The sequence below is a fragment of the Lichenostomus cassidix genome, chromosome 14 (genome assembly GCF_008360975.1).
Source record: "Lichenostomus cassidix isolate B80296 chromosome 14, HeHo_3.0, whole genome shotgun sequence".
Classification (NCBI taxonomy): domain Eukaryota; kingdom Metazoa; phylum Chordata; class Aves; order Passeriformes; family Meliphagidae; genus Lichenostomus; species Lichenostomus cassidix.
Genome location: NC_139495.1, coordinates 4,792,909 through 4,815,193, shown reverse-complemented (window position 1 = coordinate 4,815,193; position 22,285 = coordinate 4,792,909). Strand labels below are relative to the sequence as shown.

General features: G+C 46.2%; 1 protein-coding gene across 4 annotated transcripts in view; it reads right to left on the bottom strand.

Annotated features, from left to right (window-relative positions):
• The window catches only part of MAD1L1 (mitotic arrest deficient 1 like 1), a 340,910-nt gene that overhangs the window by 34,017 nt on the left and 284,608 nt on the right, over nt 1-22,285 (bottom strand). The window contains exon 18 of one of the 4 annotated variants that reach the window (XM_085074564.1): nt 7,032-7,399. The exons of the other annotated variants lie outside the window; for them this stretch is intronic. Within the exon in view, the coding sequence (XP_084930690.1) occupies nt 7,359-7,399 (41 nt within the window). The 3' untranslated portion in view covers nt 7,032-7,358. Of the gene's footprint in view, nt 1-7,031; nt 7,400-22,285 lie in introns of those variants that run through there. 4 annotated transcript variants of the gene reach the window in all.

Here is a 22,285-nt window from a genome sequence, read left to right as displayed (position 1 = left end):
ACAGAGATGTGGAGAGAGGGTCCAGGTTCAGGGCAGATAGAGGGCTGTTGCTGGAAAACCTGGAGATGCAGAGACCACCACCAGATTATTCCCCAAAATCCTGTGTTAAGGGCAGAGACACAGCTCCTGGTGCAATAGCATTTTGTGCCATTTGTATTTACAGGAAACCTGGAACCTAACTTGGCCTTTATCAGCAGATTACAGCCTTTATCAGCAGATTATGGCTTCAGGGACTGGACACTCCTGAACATGAAATAAAAATATACTGACTTCTCCATTCCTTCCTTGCTCCAGTGGCCTTACAGTAGGTGCACTTACCCAGCTCAGCTTTCTTGGAGGCTATTAATTTTTGCCTGCATGCACAGGTTTATCACAGGCCCATTCATAACCAGCCTGCAGAGCACTTGTGACACTACCAGCCACGTCCTTGAAAACAAAGGTCAGCTGCATCAGGACGCCCAAGTTCCCTGTGCACCACCACAATATGGCATCACAGCATGCCAGGGACAACAGCACTGCTCCATGGGCCCATGGTCCATCAGCCTAACAGAAAAGCAGCAAATACTCCCTTCCTGACCTCTTGCTCAGGGTCCTGCTCCCTCCCTGCACCCCTGAGCTCTGGGAAGTGCATGTGCAGGTCAGATCCCAGCTCCTGCCTCCCCAGTTTCATTCCCAGGCGCATGTCTCCTGCTCCTGAGGAGCCACAGCTCCTGCAAACGCAGCAGTACCTGCCTGGAATTGAAAAGCTGGACATTACCACCCCGTCCAGCTCTGCTGACTTATCATTTTGCTATCACCCATGCCTCATTATCATGCAGTTTCTCGCCGGGTCTTGGCTTTCCTAATACATTTCTCCGCTTCCTGGCTCTGCACTTCTCTCTCCCCTTCTTATTAAACATGGGCTAGATGCTATCTCTCAGTCCTGCTCTCTCGTCCCCCACCTTCCCTGTATTGATTATTTCCAGGGAGCTCCCACTGGCTGCTCCCCCAGCACCACGTTTGACCTTCTCTGGGAGGAAACAAAGCCCCAATGTCAGGCGACTCACAGCGACGCAGCAAAGTGAAACAGCCACTTCAGCTCACTCCCATTTCACAGACAGAGAGAAAAAGATGGGAAACTTGGTCAGGAAAGCTGCAGAGGAAAGAGATCAAAATACAGTGTTTGAACTTAAAAAAGCTCCTCCCTTGCTCAGAGCTGCCCTTGCATCACTGAAGCACGGCTCAGTCCAAGTGTTTGCCATGCCCCAACCCACTTCCTTCCCTATTTTATGGAAATGGTGGAGCTTTTTAACTTGCACATTGACTGGCACAGAGAAATCCTGGCAGCTTAATGACATCCTGCAAATTCATCATTGCTTGAGCTGCCAAGGGCCTTGTAATGACCATCCCACATACTCCTGCAAGGATGACGTTGGCACTACACACTAATGGTCTCGGGAATCTTTGGTTTGACTTGCATTTATGTAGCCTTCCCATTTATAATGCATTCAGAGCAGAGCACGGGGAAGAAAAAGGAGGGGGATAAAAAAAGGAAGAAAGCTTAAGAATCACTTGGGTTTCTGCAAATCAGATGAGCTGGAGGGAAATATTCGGGATGTACCATCAAAGGAGGGGCAGGAGCACAGCGGGAAGGGACAGAGCTGACGGCAGCCCAGCTCACTCACACTGCTGAGCTTGTGCACTGAGCTCACACACAAAAGGAGGAACTTTAAATAAAGATGAAGCTGATGCAGTGACATTGTTGCACAGCCAATCAGTTCCTCCTCCACCTCAGGGGTCACCTGAGAGAGAGAGACCTTTCTAGTGGCCTTTTCCAACCCTTCCATTTCCCACCAGCAGGTCTTTTCATACTCGTATCTGGTCCATTAACCCTTGAAGCTTCCCACTTCTCTCCTCCTATTTGTTGTGTCCATGCACTCCTTTAACCCAATGCTGACCTCTGTTTCTTGCTCCACAAACCCTCTTGGTCACATCTATGCTGAGGGCAGCCCTTGGTGCTCTCTTCTTTCAGTGATTTTTCTCCTTCTCACACTCAGCCACTGTAATTTCTAGGCCAATAATTGCCAGGTTTACTTCTCATCTCATCTGTTTTATTTCTTGGCTCTCTTTCTTAGACATATCAAAGGTATCTCAGCCATTTCCTTAAATGTGGACTCTACTTAGTGCTTTTGGGGCATTTTGAACACAGAAGTGCTCAGAAAATCCCAGCACCCTCATCTTTTTTGCCTCCTAATCATTCTGTGTTCCTCCTCTCCACGAATACTAATAACTTCACTGTTCGGTTTGGGTTTTTTTTTTCCTGGAATAATAAATATCTCAAAGGATTAACCCTAACACTTAATGTATGACTCCTCTGAGATTCAGCTTCCTGTGCACAAGATGGACTGAGCTTGGTGCAAACAGCCTGTGAGACACAGATCTCTTGGATTGCTCCCTCCTTTGGGCTGACAAATCTTGTTTTAGCTCCTCCCCCTGTCATTCTGCTCTAAGTGCTACAAAAGGTTGGATGGATGGATGGATGGATGGATGGATGGATGGATGGATGGATGGAACCAGAAGTGTTTACAGGCTCTGACAGACCCCACACCAGGAAAATGCACAGCTGGCACCTTCTTAGGGCAGGAGAATCACCAGTACAAAAGCCACTTGTATCAGAAAAGAGCAAAAATTAATAATAAAGACTTCCCTGCCAAGCAGCTTTAAGCACCATGGGACACATTTTTTCTCTTCCTAACGTGTTCCTCTGTCTGCCACTTGCTGGGTAAGATGATCTTATGACCACGAGCATGAACTGCTGTGTGGATACAGAACCTGTGACACCATCAGAGTAAGGTTACTCTGGACACCAGAGAGCTGCTTCACTGACCTGAGCTCACAAAGATTCCACCCAACAATAACTCAATAATACATATTTTCAAGCCCTTAAGCTGCAGTTCACTTGGTTCCAGCCTATGCTCTTTGAAGGAGAGAACATCTGTAAGGCAGGAAAGGGTGGAGGGGAACCCTGCAGCCTCCAGAATGTGATTTTATCAGAGGTGGGAATGCAAAAGAACTGCAGCTATTGCTGTCTCATAGGCTTGTAGAATTTAGAAAGATATCTAAGTGACATCACATGATTTAAAAGTTAATTAAACTGAGTGATACAGTATAACAGCCCCAGGTGTTTATTTCAAGCTGCCTGTTTCCGCAGCACTTAGAAGGAATGAATGGGGCAGGGGGAAATCTAATAAAAAACCTTCTGCGTGTTGCATTAAGAAGTAATCACACCATTAAATCATTCTGGTTCTGGAGGACTTCTAATACCTTAAAATCCTGGCAATTCTCTCCAGCCCAGGCTTGTTTCCATTGTTGTGCTGTCCTCCTTCCCAGAGCTGGCAGGTTTTTCCTTTTAAGAAGCCCAGGAGAGAGCTGCACAAGCCAGCAGCAGCCTCGTGCATCGGCTGTGCTGGAGGCTATGCCTTTGCTGGAAGGCACAGCAGATCCCTTCTGAGCACTAATGGACTGGCTGGACTGAACCATCCCTTTCACATGGCTGCTGGGATGGGAGAGAAACAGCCTGGACATGGCACCAGGCATGCAGCAAATGCTGACAAAGCTTAGGAAAATCAAGATTGTGGATGGAATGTGAGGTGTGAGTAAGGAGGAGCAGAAGGATCCAGAGGAAAAGACCTTTCTTAAAATGGAAAGTTTGGGAGAAATTATTTTCTCCATCAAAGAGACATTTTAGAAAATGTAAGAAATTGCCCAGGGAAGACTGAGGCACAACAGCTTTTGTTGCTTCTTGGGAAGTCTCCCTCAACAGGCATGTCTCCTTCACAGGCACAGATCTGTCCCCATAACCACACTGATGGAGAACCCTCTTTTGCAGAACATTTGTCCCACATGCCTTGTAATCATCTGACACCAACAGCTCTCTTCAGAGTTCATCAGCTTTTCTTTATGGGTTCAAAGATCTTCTAAAGCTTTTGAACTTCAGACCTCAAGATCTGTGAACCCCTAGCCAAGCACCATCTCTATGCAGTGTAAAACCAAGTGATGGAGTATTTCAGCAAGAGCAGGGAGATGGAAGTCACAAGAGCCAGAGATGGGATAAAAAGAAAGAAAAAGGGTTTCAGTATCATCAGTGTCAGCAAAGGCCCTGAGTTATCTCAAAGGCATCATGTCTAGGAAAGTTCCTCTGCATTCTGAGGAAAAGTCCACTTTTCCGTAATTCGTCAGGTTAATAAATGACTCCCTCTTCTCCCTACAGCCTCTCCTGTTACCAATTCTCATGCAGCATTGCCAGAGCCTCCTTTCACTATTAATACCACTCACTGTGAAATGTAATTACCAGCTCTATCACAAAGCGTCAGGCACATTTATCCACTGTACACACTCGTTGACTCCAGATCACATCAGTCACTGGTTGGCTTGTTCTGACAATGCTGTCCAAAGGAAAAAGTGCCTGCACAGGCTCCCAGCTAACTTGGGCCGCTCAAGTGGAGCATGAAACTTGTTCTGGGGGTCCAAAATGGGTTCAATAAGCAAACACAGAAACAAGAAGCAAAGAGAGATACTTAAATTAATACAGACTCATAATTTAAATCCAAAAGAATGAACTATGATAGGCAGAGAGAAGTGTTTGGCTGGAGAAGATGGATTAGTAAGCGCTCTAGAAAGCAATTCAAAATGATGGAGTGAAATTAATGGCTCCCTCCTCTAGGCTGACACAAGCAAAATCCCTCCTTTGCTTTATGCTTTAGCTCTCCTCATTATGTTTTGATTAAAACTGATACAAAAGAGCTCACTTACTGTCCCTTTCTCGTGGCTTTCTTCTCCTGCCTCCCTCTTAAACCTCCTTGCAGCTGTTTCCAGCAAGCACACAGGATACCCAGAATTCACATTGCTCAACCCTTTGTCGTTTGGTGAAGCTGCAACTCTCACAAAGGGCAGGGACTCAGCCAGACGTATCAGCTTTAGCTTTATTTAAAAATCCTATTAGTTAGAAGAGAAAATAATATACATTCTTACTGATATCCAACTGACTCTCCTATTAAGTGCTTCTAATTCCATGAGGCTAGAGGCAGCTTTTCCTTTCCTGTCTGAATGTCAAGTTTGTGCTTTGAAGGTGGGACTTTCATTGCACTCTGTTCCTGGAGCTCTTTAAAAGCACACAGCCCATGCCTATAATGGGGAACAGATAAAAGGTGAATTTTATTTACTGGTTGAGTGTTACCATGGGGCTATGAACACCGAAATAAAACCCAGGAAATGCAACTCAAAGTACTGCTGACAAAATAAAATAAGAATTATCAGCATACTTGAAGAGGAAAGAAGTGGAGCTGAAAGAGGATTAGTTATGTTAACTGCTTATCTGTCCTGAGTCTCCAGCCTTTAGACTCTGGTGTCCAAAGCCAGCTAATGATCTGCACACCAGCCCTTCTCTAAGCAGAGACAGGGCAGAGATGTCTGTGAGACACCAAAGTATCTCAGAGTTTTCTTCTTGAGAAAAAAAAAAAAAGAAAACAGGGAAGGAGAGCTTGCAAAAACTTTCAGGTTCTTAAAAAGCAGAGGATTAAACTGCTGCAGATGAGGAAGGAAATGAGGTAGGCGTCTTTCAATTAAAATAAAGCACAACAGTGTGACCTGCTATGGTGTGTTTGTCCTAGGTACACAGCCCAGCAACACCCCCAGCAAATCTCTGTGCTCCCAGGACCATCACAGCGTTTCCTGGAGCCTGGCTGGATCCAAGGTGCTTCTTCCCACCTGAGTGGGCTCCTCAATTCCAGCCAAATGCAACTGGTGGGGGAGAGGAGAAGGAAACAGCTGAACTTCAAACCTTTCCCACGCTCTCACCATTCCGGTGTCGCTTTCAATAATGATGAATCTGTGGATCATCTTCTCCTAATCTCACACAATAACGATGTTTCCTGCTTTGATTCAAGCCCTTTTAAGCGTGATGGTGGCAGATGGCAGGCTATTACACAGCATGGCCACACAGCAATTGGAGCAGGAAGGATTATCCACAGAAATAGTGACTCTTCAAAATCAAAAAGGTGAGGGCCCATGGAAGAGCTGTGGTTTTATTTTTACACCTCAAATCAGTTATTTGACTGCATTATGAATGCTGTAAATACACCCAATGGATATAACAAAAATACATTATTAATTGCCACTCATTATTAATGAAGTTATAAATTCACAAGTGATGGAACCATGACGGTGTGAGGGAAAGGTCATGAATAATAACTGGAGATGAATAATATATGCCCAGTTAGCTCACAGGATACTATGTTCATATGACTGTAGTGCCTCATGTTTATTTAACTCAGCAGTGCATTGACTTTTTATTCTTTGCTAGATAATAAGAGAAAGAATTACAGGGACTATAATCTCTATTAATTCAACATAACAGATCACAATGGACAGCTGCTCCTTCTGCAGGGATGTTCCTGCATCTTAACTAATACTAAAATTCTGGGATCCCTCTCTCTTCTCCATCGTGCTCTTCCTCTGTGACATCTTGCTTTGCCTCATTCATCCACTGCTAGCACAGGGAGAATGTCACATCTAGAAAGTCACAGCAGACCCAGAGATAAACTCATGACCAGCCCAAGTGGCACGTGAGGGTGACTCTCAGTGGAGAAATGCCAAAATCTCAGGTGATGTCCCAATGTGACAAACGGCGGAAGGCAACCGTGTGCTGTGTGCACATACAGACAAATTTGTTTTGGTTCCATCTGTTAGGACTAATTTGTTAATTATTAAATAGATAATTTATCATCTCTGCTTGCTTGATCGGTGTTTATTACCCACGGTCTGAGGCAAAGAGAGTGCTGTGTGAATAAAGATGGGATTAATTAATTACGAAAAGTTCAGGCGACTGCAAACTTGCAGCGACTGCTTCCAGCCCCTGTCTACTCCTGAACAGAAAGGAGGCTGGGGGATGGAAAAGGTGTCAGGAATTCAAGCCTTTGAATGTCAAATTTCCTCCTTTCCTCACAGATTAACCACTGCTGGATGATGAAAAGCAATCTCTATCTTTTAAGACTTCACCTCAGCACTTTCCAATCAAATTCTCCTGAAAATCTCCAGATCCAGCTACCCTGTGAATGACAAATATGAACAAGTGGTTCTCCAGGTCAGCATCCCTAGGTCATCCCCGGCCACTGGAGAAGGCTGCCACTGTCCCCTGGCCACTGCCATTTAGGAGGTCCATAAACCACAGCTAAAGCAAAGTAGGTCACCCATTGGGGCTTGGGGACCCTGGCTCTGCCTTCTCTCTCAGCTGTTGATCCTTTGGTGCCCGTGCTCCAATTCATACTGTAAGATTCATGGTTTTGAGATGGTCCTTCAGCAGCCACTCCCTCCTCACTGCTTTAGTATGAGAAATCTGCACTTGTCATTCCTTGAATGGAGTCTCAAGACCTGTGGAATAACCAATGCCATGCTAAGAGATGGAAACAGTAGGAAGCAAGAAGCTTTCAGGAACATCCTGATACATTGAACCTTGAAACCCTCAACTCACACGGTAAAATGTGAAAGACAAATCTGTAATCCAACTTCTAAAAATACTTCTTCCTAAATATGCCAACCCATGCAACAGGCTGCAGGCAAAATAAACACCAACCTGCCTAAACATAAAGAGAAGATCTGGAAATTCAGGGATGCTGAGCTGCAGGAAACAAGAGAACATAATTCACATGCTATGAACACACAGGTAAGGGGTAACTTCCAAGGAGCCCAGCATTCAACTCACCAGCTATTCAGTCTTCTGAAGGGAGACATCAAGGGAAATCAAAGGCAAGAGATGGTAAGCTATTTGATCAAAGACACTTTTAAGGTTAATGGACAGGCCACAAACAGCAATCATGCCTCCAGTCACGCAGTCAGAAAAATAGATACATCATGTTTGGTTCGTGGGAGGAAAAGACCTTCCCCACAGAATTCACTCAGCCAGATCTTTAGGGATTTTCAGGTGAGCTTTTGGGTAATTATTGCCCTGCTACAACTCTGTGTCACTGCATCTTAGCTCCCTCAACTGCTCATGACCAATTTAACAAGTATTTTGTACAAACCAAAGTTTCCTTGCTAAATAAATTAATTATGACAGAGTAAACAAAAACTTCTTTAAAATGCATGTTTTGATGTGATTACATCTTTAATTGGCTGGTTTAACATTTGAAATTTAATTTTAAACTTGATTATCCTCACGGCAGGGTCAGGCTGCCAGAGACACAAAGGAGCACTGAAGCCTTTGGCACTCCCTATCCAGCTCCCAGTGGAGCTCACTCCACACTGCAGCATTCCTCCAGCCCCCTTCCCTCTTTTATTATTCTTATTTAAGAAAGGAAGATCAAATTCAGGCCAACAGCAGATATACGTTTCCTAGCACTCCATCAGTAATTTTAAAATGAGATGGTGCTCTGAAGCTTTGAGTATTAATCCCAGCTCTGACAGCTCCATTCCCTAATTGCCTGAACGAAATCTCCACCCCACCCCAACTGTCCTTACCCATAAAACGAGCAGGGATAACGAGAAGCCAGTAAGGTATGCCAGGGAGTGGATAAATTATGTTTGGGAATTGCTTGAAAGATGGATGCTATGATCTGGGACAAAGAAAGCCACTGCATTGTCAGTCCTATGACAGAACCCACATGGCATGATGAGTCTGATGAGTTGATAACATCTCCAGCTGCCTCTGGAAAATCCAGCCTAAGGTGGGTTTGCAGCCTGATCCCCACTGAAACACAGGAAAGCCATTTTCTTTGCAGCAGAATTACCAAGTTGTTAGTAAATGTTGCCACAGATTTCTCTTTCCTGCTTCAAAAGAGCCTTCTGTACTATTCTACTACTTCCCAGTACCAGTATTTGTACTCTCAGGTGCTCTGCTCATCAGCACTATCCCTGATTTCTCATAGGTTCCCAAATTGTGGAGCTCAAAAGAACCGTAAGAATCAGCCAATCTAAAAACTGATGAAAAGCACAAGCTGGTGAATTAAGCAAAGCAGTTCCTGCATCAGGCTCATAATTACCAGCTGACTTAGAACATTTCTTGTACGAGAATATCCCATCTTCATTTAGACACTTCAAAGTGATGGCAAATCCCTTACGTACTGAGATAAATAGTTCCAATGGCTAATTACCCCTGTTGTAACAAAAGCATTTCCTTATTTCTAATCTTTTCTGGTTTCTACTTCCAGTATTTGATCTTGTTATGTTTTTGTCCGATAGATTAAAGGGCTCTTCACTAGCCAAAATCTCCTTCCCATATAGGAACTCAGACTATGATCAAGCTGCTTATTAACCTACCCTTTGTTAAGTTAATTAGAAGGAAATTCTCCAGCCTCTCGCTGGTTTTAGATCTTGAGGTGAGGCAGGAGAAATAGAGACTGCTCACCAAGGATTTCCCCTATTTTCAGAGAAAATAAGTTAAGATAATGTCTTGATAAAATAGAAGCCCATGTTCCAAGTGCTTTACACTGTCCATCCCACCTTTATGTCCCCTTCCTGCCTCCTCTTGTCCTGGTAGAAGCTGATGCAGGAGGTGATGATGGAAGTAGATTTCAAGCTGCATTTGCACATGTTGAAGATCACTAACCCCACCTCAAAGAAGACAGAAAAGGAGGGAGGCAAAGACTGAGATGCCAGGAGATTCTGCTGGAAGACCCAAAGGAAGCACACTGCTTTTTGTCAAGAGGCTGCTTGCTAAGTTGGCCCTGTCTTCTTTGAAGGTCTTTACCAGCTCTTCTCTCCTCCCAAGGCTGCTTTGCTCTCTCCTGCCTGTGTGGCAAACTACCTACACAGTCATCTCTTCCCCTAATGCCAGTAGGAACTCTTGGACTGCTTCTCCCCTCTCCTCCTACTTCTCTCACACATGTGTCTTCTCTTCACTGCCTTCTTTGCCAAACTGCCTGAAAGAGTGCTTTCTCCCTTCCCTTCCTCCTTTTGCTTCACATCTTCTCTGTGGGAGGACTCACAGGGCTGCTTCTCTCCTCTGCATCCACACAATCCCTCTTCTCAAGTCCTGCTCTGAACAGGAGCTGGTTTTCTGCTCCCTCAATGAAACTTTTTTGGTTCCCAGCACTGGGAGGTAACACAAGCACAGCTCCTATATGAACTACTCCAAACCCAGATGCACCACGGTCTCTTCTCCTTTCCAGCCCTTTGCACCATTCCTGTCCAACTGCTCAGCCCTGCCATGCCTCTCGCTGCCCTCCAAGCATCACTGCAAGCACCAACACTCCTGGGCAAAACTGCTTTGCTACCAGTAGGATCTCCAAACAGCATCATCTTTCTGCGAGTCACTTGCTGGGAAAGGAAGATGGGAACAGCTGTGCTGTTGCCTCGAGACTGAATCCTCCATCCCTGTGCTGCTTCACAGTCACAGAAATATTCCTCCTCGAGAAGTATCTCATTCTGACTTATGCTAACCACTGGCTGACTTCATTCATCATTGATTGTCTCCTCTCTGAGAACCAGAGTGCTGCTGCAGATGCATTTTCATTTGCTTTCAATTGAGTGGTAATGGGGGTTTCATTATCCTGGAACAGCAGCTTGCCAGTGGTGAGGGAGCACAGTGCCATGAAGGAGATCTGGTGGGAGAACAGGGAGCACCACGCTGGATATCTGGGGGGAAGCAAGGAGAGAGATCCACTGACAGGCAAATCTAAAACTGGAACTGCAAAGCAAGAGGTGTTGGGTCATTTAATAGCACAGTGCCCTGATGAATGAGCTCTAAGTGGAGAGAAGGAGGATCCACCTTGCCACATGGAAGGAGAAAACAGGAAGGAGACAGCAATCAAGTTGATGGGGTTGGAAAGAGCTCACACTATTTCCCTGTTATCCCAATTTGATTTCTGGCAACAAGGCAAACCTGGGAGAAAAGGTTGGGGTCACCTTACTGTAAGAAGGGTGGGGGAAAAATTGGGGAAAATTGTCAGCAGACAAGAGAGGATGAAGATAAAAACCACAATTCCTGCCCTTTATTTTCTCTACTGTCTTTAGCACCTTCTCCTGCAGAACATTACCCCAAAGCTCTCAGTAATACCCAAGAAATGGTGAGATTCAAACACTGCTCAGCCCATCTTAAGGCAGGATCCAAGGGTGCTCTCCATGGCTTGCTCTCCCTACAAGCAGTACCAACCCCAAGACATTGCTTCCTCCTGGTTTAATTAGAAGTGAATTTAATAAGGTGGGAAGGAACTAATGGCAAGCAGCAAGAATGAAATCCCAGGAGAAAGGTTGTGAGACAGGAGAGTTTGGCTCAGCTGTACCATGAGGGGTGACATGCCCCAGTGTCCCCAACAGGGAAAAGTCAAGTCCCCTCCTCGTCAGAACAAAGATTAGCATGGTCGATCCTGGGCTGCTGGCAGCAGGATGTAAGGTTGGGATGGTTTCTGTGTTGTTCTCTAATAGGAACTAGATAAAGAGATAAAACCCTTCCCGGTGAGAAAAACTACTGCTCAGTGTCAATGATTTTCTGTCACTTCTTGCCAGAACTCTGGGTGAAAAAGTCTGGCTTGGGGACCTCTGGGTGAGAAAGTCAAGTCTCAATTGACTTGTATTCTAGCAGTGAATGCTGTCTAGTGGTCTTCTGTCCACTGGCAAAAGACAACATTTCCCATCAGTTGGGCTTGTGATTTATTGGTACAGGGGTTGAAATTCAATAAAATGAGCTCCTCCATCATCACCTCCCAGCTGCTCTGATAATTTCCCAAAGACAACCTGAGCAAACACCCAAAGCCCAGTCCCAGTGAGGCAAGAGGCTCTCAGGTACATGTGTCCCTGTCACCACAGTTTGTAACTGGCTGTTGTGACACTTGCAAAGGCAGCTGCAGAGACAGAGACTGTCACAGGTACAAAACAAACCTCAAGTCCGTGCTGGTGGCACAGCCAAGGCTCCACTGTGTCAAAAGCTCCTGGATCCAGAGTAAATGCAGGAGGCTGCTAGAAGAGTCAGCACATCTCCCACTGAGGCCTTTAGGCAATAGCAGCACGGAGAGAAGAGAGAAACCAGCTCCTAAGAGTTGGTTTGGATCAGTTGTGAGGATACTCTGGACATAAATTTTGATATATTAATGAGTCACAGCGGTCACATAACCCGCCGTTCCATCATTTCTTCCCTTCTTACAGCCCCTTTCGGAGATCTAATCTCAGTAAAATGCTGGAGGAGCCTCTCAAAAGGCCATGTTTTACTGCTGTCAGTCCATCACTGTTTCCTCATGCCAGAGAGCCATGGGGGAATAATCTCTTATCTCAGAGATCAAAGTCCTGTATTAATGACCAGGAGCTGCCACTCATCCTGTGCTCAGACCACCCGAGAAACCTGCTGCTCTCCCCAGCTCAAAGCCTGGTTTGTTTACAGCAGCAGCATTAATCTGGAAGATGGCTTTCCAGTACAGGCAGTTTTTATTATTTATTTAGTACCCAATATTTATTATTTATTTAGTGCCCAAAACCCAACAGGTATTTGTGGCAACGTGACAGAGGCAGAGTCCATTCCTTGAAAAGACTTCAGGCTGATAAAGAAAAAAACCCTAAAAGAAGATGAATGAGGCTGAATGGACAAGGATGGGCTTGAAGAGATAAAGTACTCAATTGCTTCTCACTAATCATGCTCACAAAGCTGTTTTATACACCTTTCCATATGCATGGAACACATGCAATGGGATGGCTCCTTTATTTGGATGTAAAATGGGAGAGTGAAGGGAAAAAAGGTGGAAATGGCTGTATAGGATCCAAAGAGAGCAAATAGGTGGAGAGATGGGAAGGATAAGGAGCCTGAAGTCTTTTCCAGGCTCTCCTTGAGGCACTTGCTCATATTAACAATGTCCACTTTTCCTCTGGACCCAAGGTTCTCCATGCAAAGCCCATCCTGCTGCTGCACTTCATGTTGGATTGGCTGACAGAAACATTTCCCAGCTCTGTGGAGCCATGTTAGCTTCCTCTTTTCCATTTCTCAAAGAGAAATATTGGGAAGACCAGCTAGAGAACTACTCATCTGGCACAGCCTTCCCCAGTGTTAACTCAGTCCTCCCATATATCACTTCCCAGCAAGATTCCCATCCCAGCTGCATCTTCCAGATGAGAAGCTGGGGGAATGGGATGCTTTTGACACCAGGAGAAGCTGCTCAGTGCAGCCACAGTCGAGCTAGAGGCTGCTGTGCCTCTGCTCCAGATGTGTGCCAGTGCACTGACTCTTCACAAAACACAAATCCAGCACAGAGAGAGGCTGCTGTACATGAGCAGGAGCTCATCCAGAGAAGGTGTCGCTTCTGCTGGCATCAGGAATGGAGCATGGAAAGCCATCTGCTGGGAAGGAGCACATGCCTGGCTTTGTGAGGATGTTCCCTCCTCTTTGCCACTGTTCTCATCACTGCTGGACTGGTTGCAGGCAACTGCCTCGCACTGGGTGCTGCTCCACAGGAGCATCAACACCCCATCATTTCCAGTCCTCTGCTCAGTGATTCTCATTCCTTCAGGCTCCCAGATGTCTGCTGACTGTGCTGTCCTTCACCTGTGTACAGCTGCCTCCCACCCTGCCCTCTGCAGCATGTCCTGGCTCTGGGGACAAGCCCAAGATCAACGGTGTAAAGAGATCTGTGACCATGCTGTCACTGCCACCTCTCTGCCTCTCAGCCTGCAGATGGAAAGAGACAGAGGAGGAAGAATAATGAAACAGAAAAGAAAGGCATTGCTTGCAGAAATTGTATTGCTTCTGCTCCAAACATTAAACACAACAGCCCACAGCGCTCCCCTGGGGACCTACTCCAAATCCAAGCACACAGACTTGGACATTTCCTGGATAAAAGCTTCCCTGCCTGGGTTCATTTCAACTCCAACAAGCCCACTGCTTAAGAGACACACTGAGCTAACAGAAGGCAAGGTGGGAGGGTACAGGCCTTAATGGATTTGGGAAGAGCTGGGGGATTGCTTGTTCCCCTAGCCCTCTCTACCAGCACAGCACCCTCTGCTCCCACAGGACAGCCAGAGTCTGCTTTGAAAGGCCCTCTCCAGCATGAGTGAAGAGAGGCTGTGGCTGGGCATAGACCTCCAACCCTACAGAAGAGGGAACACAACCAGCACCGAGGGTAGCACTTAACTGAGGACACCATAATGCCAAGCAAAACTGAGTGTTTAGCTCTCCAAGAGAGCTGCATGACCTTTCCCATGTGCCTGGAGATATTTAGCGCTGCACAGCTTGGATAAAGAGGGTTTGCAGAAAGGGAAAACAACAACAGAAATCCCAGTTGTCTGCACTGACAAAAGCGCACACAGAAGGCAGAAGAGCAGCAGAAGATTTTCATGCCCTGATGGAAAGACTGCATTTAAATAAAAGAGAGCACCATATTTCCCCTCTGGCTTCACAACGTTGCTTGTTGAAGGAGATCAGTATGGTTAACCTGGCAGGGAGAACTCATCTCTGTGATTTTCACTGAGCTAATGGGAGCCACCGACGTTACCTGTAACTTGGAGGAGAGCGTTCCCACCCACCCCAATATTTGCCTAATATAAGGTCAGCCCATTATACAGCACCTATTTGCAAAATTAAGAGCCTCTCCCCGGCAGCTAAATGCTTGCTTTAGATTCGGAATTACTGTAATTAAAGTTACATTGTGCTCGGATTGGTGCCAATCACGGCAGAGCTCCAGGCGTGACCCGCCGTTCCCAGCGCCATGCGCCTGGGCGTCCCACTCCATTAGCTCCAGGGAATTAGCTGTCATTAACGAAGAGATGCACACTCCTTCGTGTTGTCAAACCGCAATCAAGCGGGTCACAGGTGAAGAATAAATACTTTCAGAACAAGCCCAATTACACCATTTACATTTCATTACAGAACCTGTTTAATCCACTGATGGGCTCCCAAAGTTCTTCTGCCTAATAAACAGCATTTCAGAGGAATTAATAGGCCCTGCAAAACATGCTAATTACACTCTTTTGCATTGCATTTGCAATATTGATTTTAAAGTTGCCACTTCCCCCCCTCCACTCTCCTTTGCCAGCCCCAAAGCCTCAACTTTCAGCAAAGTACACTCAAACCAACCTAATTACTTGTGAGTTTAGGAGCTAATGCATCTCTCTTGTCAAAGCTCAGTTCCAGCGAAGGCCGACATACAGGGAGGGATTTTCACGTCCATAACTTGTGCAAGTTCCTCCAGACAACCACTGGAAACAGCTGCTGAATAGCAATTACAGGCAGAGAGCAGGCATCAGCAGAGACTTTGCCATAGCAACGAGCCTGGCTGGACCCGCTCCCCAAAGACACCTCCTCCTCCCGAAGACCAGAGCAGCGGAACAGGTAAAATGACAACACAACCACCACAATCCCGTTTTGATTTGAAACCCGAGCTGTTCGATGCTCTCCTAGGCACTGAACTGTTTAAAAAACAGAAGGAAAGTTTGTTTTCAAATTGTGGGTCTCAGCTAAACCGTTCGGAAGAGAGGAACAAATCATCCAGGCTGGTGGAACATGCTGGTTGTTTATTCACCCTGGCTATTCTGCCCAGCTCCTGCCATGGGCTTTCAGTTCTCTTCCTCCTCTACGTGCTCACTTTGCCCTCCTCTCCATTTCTCTGAGTTCCGTTTTCTTTTATCAGTGAATTTCCTTTCCAACATCTGACTTTCTGTACTAGCTTGGTGGCTGGCACTTACTCTTGGGGTTTTATCCCAAGCTTTCTGGCAAGTAAAAGCACTTGGAGAAGGAGATGGGAGAGGGACAGACTGCTTGTGGTGCTTCTCTACAGCATCTGCAGGTTGTTTAAATGGAGCCAGCATTAAAGGACAATAACCTGCTGTGTTTAACTCCTTCGCTTACAATGAAGCAAGGAAGAAAAGCCAAAGGAAGGTCTATCAGAAGACAGTGAGATACAGAGCAGCCATCCTGCAGTAAAGGCTGATATCTACTCCTGTTCCTCAGAAACTTTCACCCACAGTAGGTTTTAAAGGAAAGGATATGGAAACAGATACAGCAAAAATGGACATAAGGAACAGTCCAAGTTTAATGAAGATAACACATGCTGCTCAGCACTACTGTCCCTTCACTAGGAATCTGGACATGTCCCCAGCTGCACCGAGGAACAGCACAAACACACCCCATGTCCAAGGATTCCCTCTCCTGGGTATCCTGCCTGTGTGAATGCTCATCCAGGAGCAAGTCACTGCACGAGTCAAAACCATTTGTGTTTGCCCAGCCATGCATGTAACCCTCTTTGTGAAGTCAGGAGCAGGTGCTGCTCGGTGCCCCAGGAGATCCAGGGAGTGCTGTGTCCTTGCACCGTCTGGCCAAGGAACAGCCCAGAAGTGCCTCTGCACAGCAGGAGAAACCTCCACCCCTGCATGCCCACACTGCTCTCCTCTGAGAGGAGATGCTCCTGAGAACATCTGCCTCACAGGAGGCAGCACATGCAAGAGGCATCCAAGCTGTGTGGGAAGGTTGGCTGTCGTACCATTTTATACCATTTATTTACCTCGTGTACGGAATTCCGTTTGGCTCTCGGAGATTCTGTAGGGATTTACAAACATGAAATGCTACAAATAATACCTTGGGATCTCTTTCCCCTCACAGGCACCAAACTGGATTAGTTAGTTATTGTCTGGAAAACACTTTGAAGTATCATTTAATACTACTAATCATGCAGCACTTCTTTAACACCACCTACCAACGCTAGCACAGGCTGGAAAGGAGATATAAATACCAACCGAGCTTGGTAATTACACTGCAAATACATCAATATTTGTCAAGAACTACTCTTAATCTCATAAAAACGCCACAAGAAATCAAGACCTACGAGCAGTTCTGTATCTCTTCCGCAGGGCAAATCCTTAGGCAATACAACATCTCTTGACTGCACGCTGTGCCCATGGCTGCCTCAACAAGGGTGTTTTTTACTGCAAAACCTTCTGACAAACTTTTACTGCAGGTTTTCCAAAGCAGGGCTAACCCAGACCAGCCCTGCATGGTTTGCAACAGCAGAGGAGATCGCAGGACAAGGAGAGTTTGCAGCGGAATGGCTAAGACCATCTCTAATTTAAGCTGACAGAAAAGCAAATTGAGAAAAAGATATAGTCAACTATTTGAAGCTTGGCCCTTCTTAATCATCCATAGAAAGCAAGAGCTCAGTGTTGCCATCTCATTGCACAGGTAAGATTAAAGACAGGCAGGAGAGTTTTACCCCGTAGTTACAATGATTAATGTTTCTAAACAGACATATAGTTTGAAAGCACTATTACTGGAAAAAGAAAAGTTGTTGCCTCATATTCTCAACCCACTATTTTCCCTGGGCATTGAGCCAACGGCTGAAAAATGAGGGAAGTTGCTATTTTAAGAGTTTTCTTGAATTGCAAGGTTTGGTAATGAACATGACTTGTTACCATTCCCTTTGTTGAAATCAGGGGCAAGTGAAAAGGATGTGGAGGAGTGCTCTGCTGAGCACTCTGTCCTCAGTCAGACTTGGAGGAGGAAGGCTGGTGACATGCTCCTGACAGCTGTCCCTCCATCCTGGCTTCCCTGGTGGCACCAGAACAAACTTCAGTGCCTGCAAAGAACCAGGAGCTGCTCTGCAAAAGTTTGTCTGCAGCTGCCAAGAAAGATGCAAGAAAATTATTCATAGAGTCCCAGAATGGTTTGGGTTGGAATGAACCTTAAAGATCATCTAGTTCCAACCCCCCTGCTATGGGCCACTGAATTTAAAGAGTGAGACACAGCAGCTTTGACTTTTTATACAAGATAGGACACTATATAAAGCTACCAGTCTCACAGTGGTGACATAATGCACATTCCACAAGTGATCATGCTGGGAAAAGAAAAGGTGTGAGCTTCCATGAAGCCAATGTTCCTTCCTCATTAGTTGCTGCAATGCTTCTGAGAAAAACTCCTGCCAGAGCTGGGATGCAACATGTGTGCTGGCACCTTGCTAGGAGACACAGGAAATAAATTGGAATAAGTTCCTGCAATCCCAGCTTGTGGTCTGGCTGGGCATTGTGGGCTTCTCTCAGTTCCTATTGTACCTCATCATGCCCCAATGTAATTTAAATAGCTCACTGTGGGAAGTGAGAGGAGAATATATTCCATAGGTTTTGTTTCCCGCTTAGTCTCGGGAACACTGATGTTGTGAGTTGTTGCTCTAAAACCTCTCCAAAAAAAAGTCCAACATGACCTCCTGCATCCAGGGCTTCCTGCTATTATAAACTCAGCAAAACAGCATGCTGTGTCCTGCCCATGAGGCAGACAGACAACAGACTGTGGTCTAATTAGAAAAGACATGCTTCCCACATTATCCATAAAGCTGCCTCAGCCTACAACTAAGGACAAATAAATAACTGTCAGGGCTAATAAGACCAGAATCATAAGAGGAGGGGAAAAATGAAATTGGATCTACTCAGATCTCAGCTATGTGATCACAGAAAACGTGTGGTAACAACTGTGAAGACAATCAAAACCAGCTATGGTTGAGCCAGCTCCTCTTCAGCAGACTCAGACATGCTCCACCTCAAAAGATTGCACCAACCCCTCAGCATTTCTCTGAATTCCCAAACTAATAAAAGACACAAACTGCCATAGGTGATTAATTGCAGCATTCGAGCGTCACGAGAAAACCTTCTTCATTTCAGCAAGCCAGAGCTCAATAGGAGGACATGAGCAGATATCCAATGTGGACAGCTGGAGAGAAAAACCCAGAAATAATGATTGTGAGATTGGCACAAACTCTGAGGGCTGGCTATATCAGGAAGTTGTTTATGACATTCTTGGGATAAAAGACGTTAAAGGGATGATGTCCAGAAGCTTTATGTGCATTACCCATTTGGATCACAGCCAGTCATTACACAGGTCCTAAATCTAGAGCCCTTCAATTTTGCATTCCCTCTCCCCACACCTCCATTTACAGTTTCACAAAGCAAGTTCCACAGATCATTGCTGTGGTTGAAAAAGTTTTAAGAATCCATAGAAAGGATTAACTCCAAGTGACAGTTTCCAACGGAACACATGAAGAACAAGTTTGAGTTACTCAAATTGCCTTAGTTTAGTCTCTCCATTCCTTCCTCAGCCACTGAACGGCAGCTCAGAAATCTGATCAGAATTCATTTTCATCAATCTGTTTCACCTTTCTGCTCACAGATCCGAGGCAGGGCATGGGCTCTGGACATCTGCAGGGTGTTGGAGCAGCTCCCACTGGGAGCCTGTCCCTGCCAAGTGACAGGGGAGCATCCACTGGGACAAAGCAGTGCCAGCTCCCAGCTCTCTGCAGCACTGTGAGCCAGACATCACTGCTCGGGTGCAAACATGTGCTTGACAGCAACATTGGTGCTTCCAGTGCTCTCTCTTATTTGTAGAGGGGAAAACAGAGGCTGGACTCAAGACCAGGAGGCTGCTCAGAGCTTTTCCCACAAGAACAGTGACAGCAGGAGCCACCATATGGGATGAGACAGGGAGCAACTTTGCTTTGGCCTTGTTGATGGAACAGGACTAATCAGGCTGAACTTGGGGCCCATCTGCTGACCACTGATCACAGGCTATGGAACCAGGACACTGCCCATGAGCTGGCAGGACTGCAGGCATGGATGGTGGGGAAGGAGCACCATCCACATGCTCCTCAACTCCTCCAACTCTGCTCTTCAGCTCTGCCCTGGCGGGATCAGTCTCTGGAAACAGCAAGGCAGTGCCATGTGCTGCTGCTACCTCAGATCACTGATCAGCCTGGAATATGCATGTTTTGAATCACAGAGCTATTTATTCTAAAAGAAACATCTCCACACTGGAGAGGCTCAATCCTCACAAGGTGCTCATCAGCTCTGAGAGGCTATTTCTGCTCATGGCTGCAGTGTTTGAAAGGAGCAATAAGCCCTTTTTAGAGGGTGTGGAGCTCTGGCTCAGCAGAGGTCAAGGAGAGAGCTCCAGGCAATGGAACTTCTGCCCTGCCTCAGCTTCTTCTGCCCTTGAAAAAGGTGGCCAAGCTGAGCTGAACCCAGAGCCATTCTGGTGGGGTCCAAGGATGCAGCCCTGGGGCAGTAAGGGGACATGACCTCAAGGGACACAAATCCTGTTAACACGCACTTCATCTCACCACAAAGGCAAGCTCAGCACGACACCATGGACTCAAAACCCTCCAGCTTTTGTCCCCTCCAATTTGTGGGTGCATCAAAGCACCAGCCAGAAGCCTGGGAGCGGATAAGGTGGAGATCCATCATGGTGAAGGTGCGAGATGCACCAAGGCAGAAGATCACAGCAAAAGCCCTAAGCCAGACCTTGGGTAAGTGCATCTTGGCCTCCAGGACACCTTTGCATCCTTGGCCCATGCTAAGGAGGCTGGTTGGGGTTCCTGTCCATGCCAGCTACATTGATTGCTTTCTGCAAACAGCTTATCCGCAGAGAACTAGACTAAACCCAAACTCATTTCACATAGGTCACTGATCAAGAGGGCAGCATGTAATGACTTCTCATCTCTATCTGCACAGGCTGGCTCTAAACCACTGATCTATAGCACCATTGAAACTCCCCAGTTTCACCCCATCTCCTCAGTTAAAGGACATCTCCTTCCCACCACCACTCCCCTGGCGCCTGTCAGAGCCAGCAGAGCTCTCCCTCTGCAATGCCTAAAGGAAAATTCCCCTTTCACAGGCTCAATTACAAAGGAAAATCTCAACATCTGCCCATGTGAGTCAGCTATTTCTCTGAATCCCAACCACCTTGTCTGCAGGAGCTGGTTGGGAAAGGCAAAACCGGAAAGACAAAAAGGGTTGTGTCCTAAATAAAAACAAGTCAAAACACTTGGGGAAAAAAAAAGAAAAAAAAGAAAAGAGAAAAAGCCCATTTCACTTTGTAAGGCAATAACAAGCAAAGCAATATGTAGCTTCAAGGCTACATAGCCAGGTCAGAAAACCCTCCAGAGAGAAAGAAGTAGGCCACAAAACTCTGATATTAGCTGCTAAATCTGCCTGCATTACCCAAAATTTGTGGGGGAGGCCCCTCTGATGGCTGAGCCAGCTGGCAGCTCTCCTTTGACAGGTATTTATTCACATACTGATGGGCTGTGGAAGCAGCTCTGAACACTACAACAGAAGATGAGATGTGACCAGGACACCAAGACCTGCAGGTGGCACCTCCACCTTCCCAGAAGTGACAGACCATGTCAGGTCTGTGTGAGAGGCACATCTGGCTGTCATCCCTGCACTAATGTGTGCAAGATCTGGAAATCTGGAGAGCAGCAATCGCCAGTCTGCTCCCTCTGGGATCCCCTGATGCCCATGGCACAGGACCTTAAAGACCATTTAGTTTCAACCCCCCTGCCATGGGCAGGGACACCTTCCACCATCCCAGGTTGTTCCAAGCACCATCCAACCTGGCCTTGGACACTTCCAGGGATGGGGCAGCCTGTGCCAGGGCCTCACCACCCTTCCATTAAAGATAAAAATTTATCTCTGCCTCTAAAACTTGCACCAACAAATCTGGTGTAGTGAGAGATGGCTTTTACAGATGATTTTATGGAGAAAAAGTCTTTGAGGTTATTCATCCCTATCCTCCTCAAGGGAAATCATTTCGATATTATGAGCAACAGCATTGCTAAAGAGAACATGCAAAAAACCTGGAAAATGCCTCATTTTACCAACAGAAGCAAGGTCATCCAAACCCGGAGATGACGACAGTCAATATTAATATCTCCAAGCAGGGTTTGAACCTCTTGGTAACCATCCATTCCCCAGAGAAATGTCTTCCAGTAGCTTTGACGTGAACTAATTAGGTTTGCACAGCTGGTAAGTGCCATCTGCCTGCCTCCACAGTGCTGGAGAATCCATGGGATGGGAGAGGATGGGAAAGGATGGAGAGGATGGGGAGGATGGGCTCTCTCACCCCACAGCACCTGCTGCTCCAGCACCCCTTCCTGCCTCCTCCTGTGTTTCACAAGCCCCAGGCTGTCCTGCTGTCCAGCAAAGGGAACAAATCAACAGGGCATCATGCAAAGACAAAGCTGCCTCCTCTCTGACACATGCAACTATCTCATTCGAGCCCTGGTTTATTCTCATTTCCAGGAACTCCACTTGTTTCTGCTGCTCCAGCCCTAAGCAGCTGTGTACAAGGTTCTAATGAGGTCCTTTCCACTGATATAAAGGGCACATCAACCACACTGCTCAATTTATTTCTGTTTGGAGCATCCAAGAGCTGCTTCTCAAGGAGTTTGAGAAGATCTATTAAGAGTCCAGCCCTGACTGGTAAACAATGTCCATTTCTGGACTGGCACCATCAATCCAATCAGCAAAGGCATTTAAGGACAGGATGTACAATATTGGAAAATGAAATTACTTTGAAAAA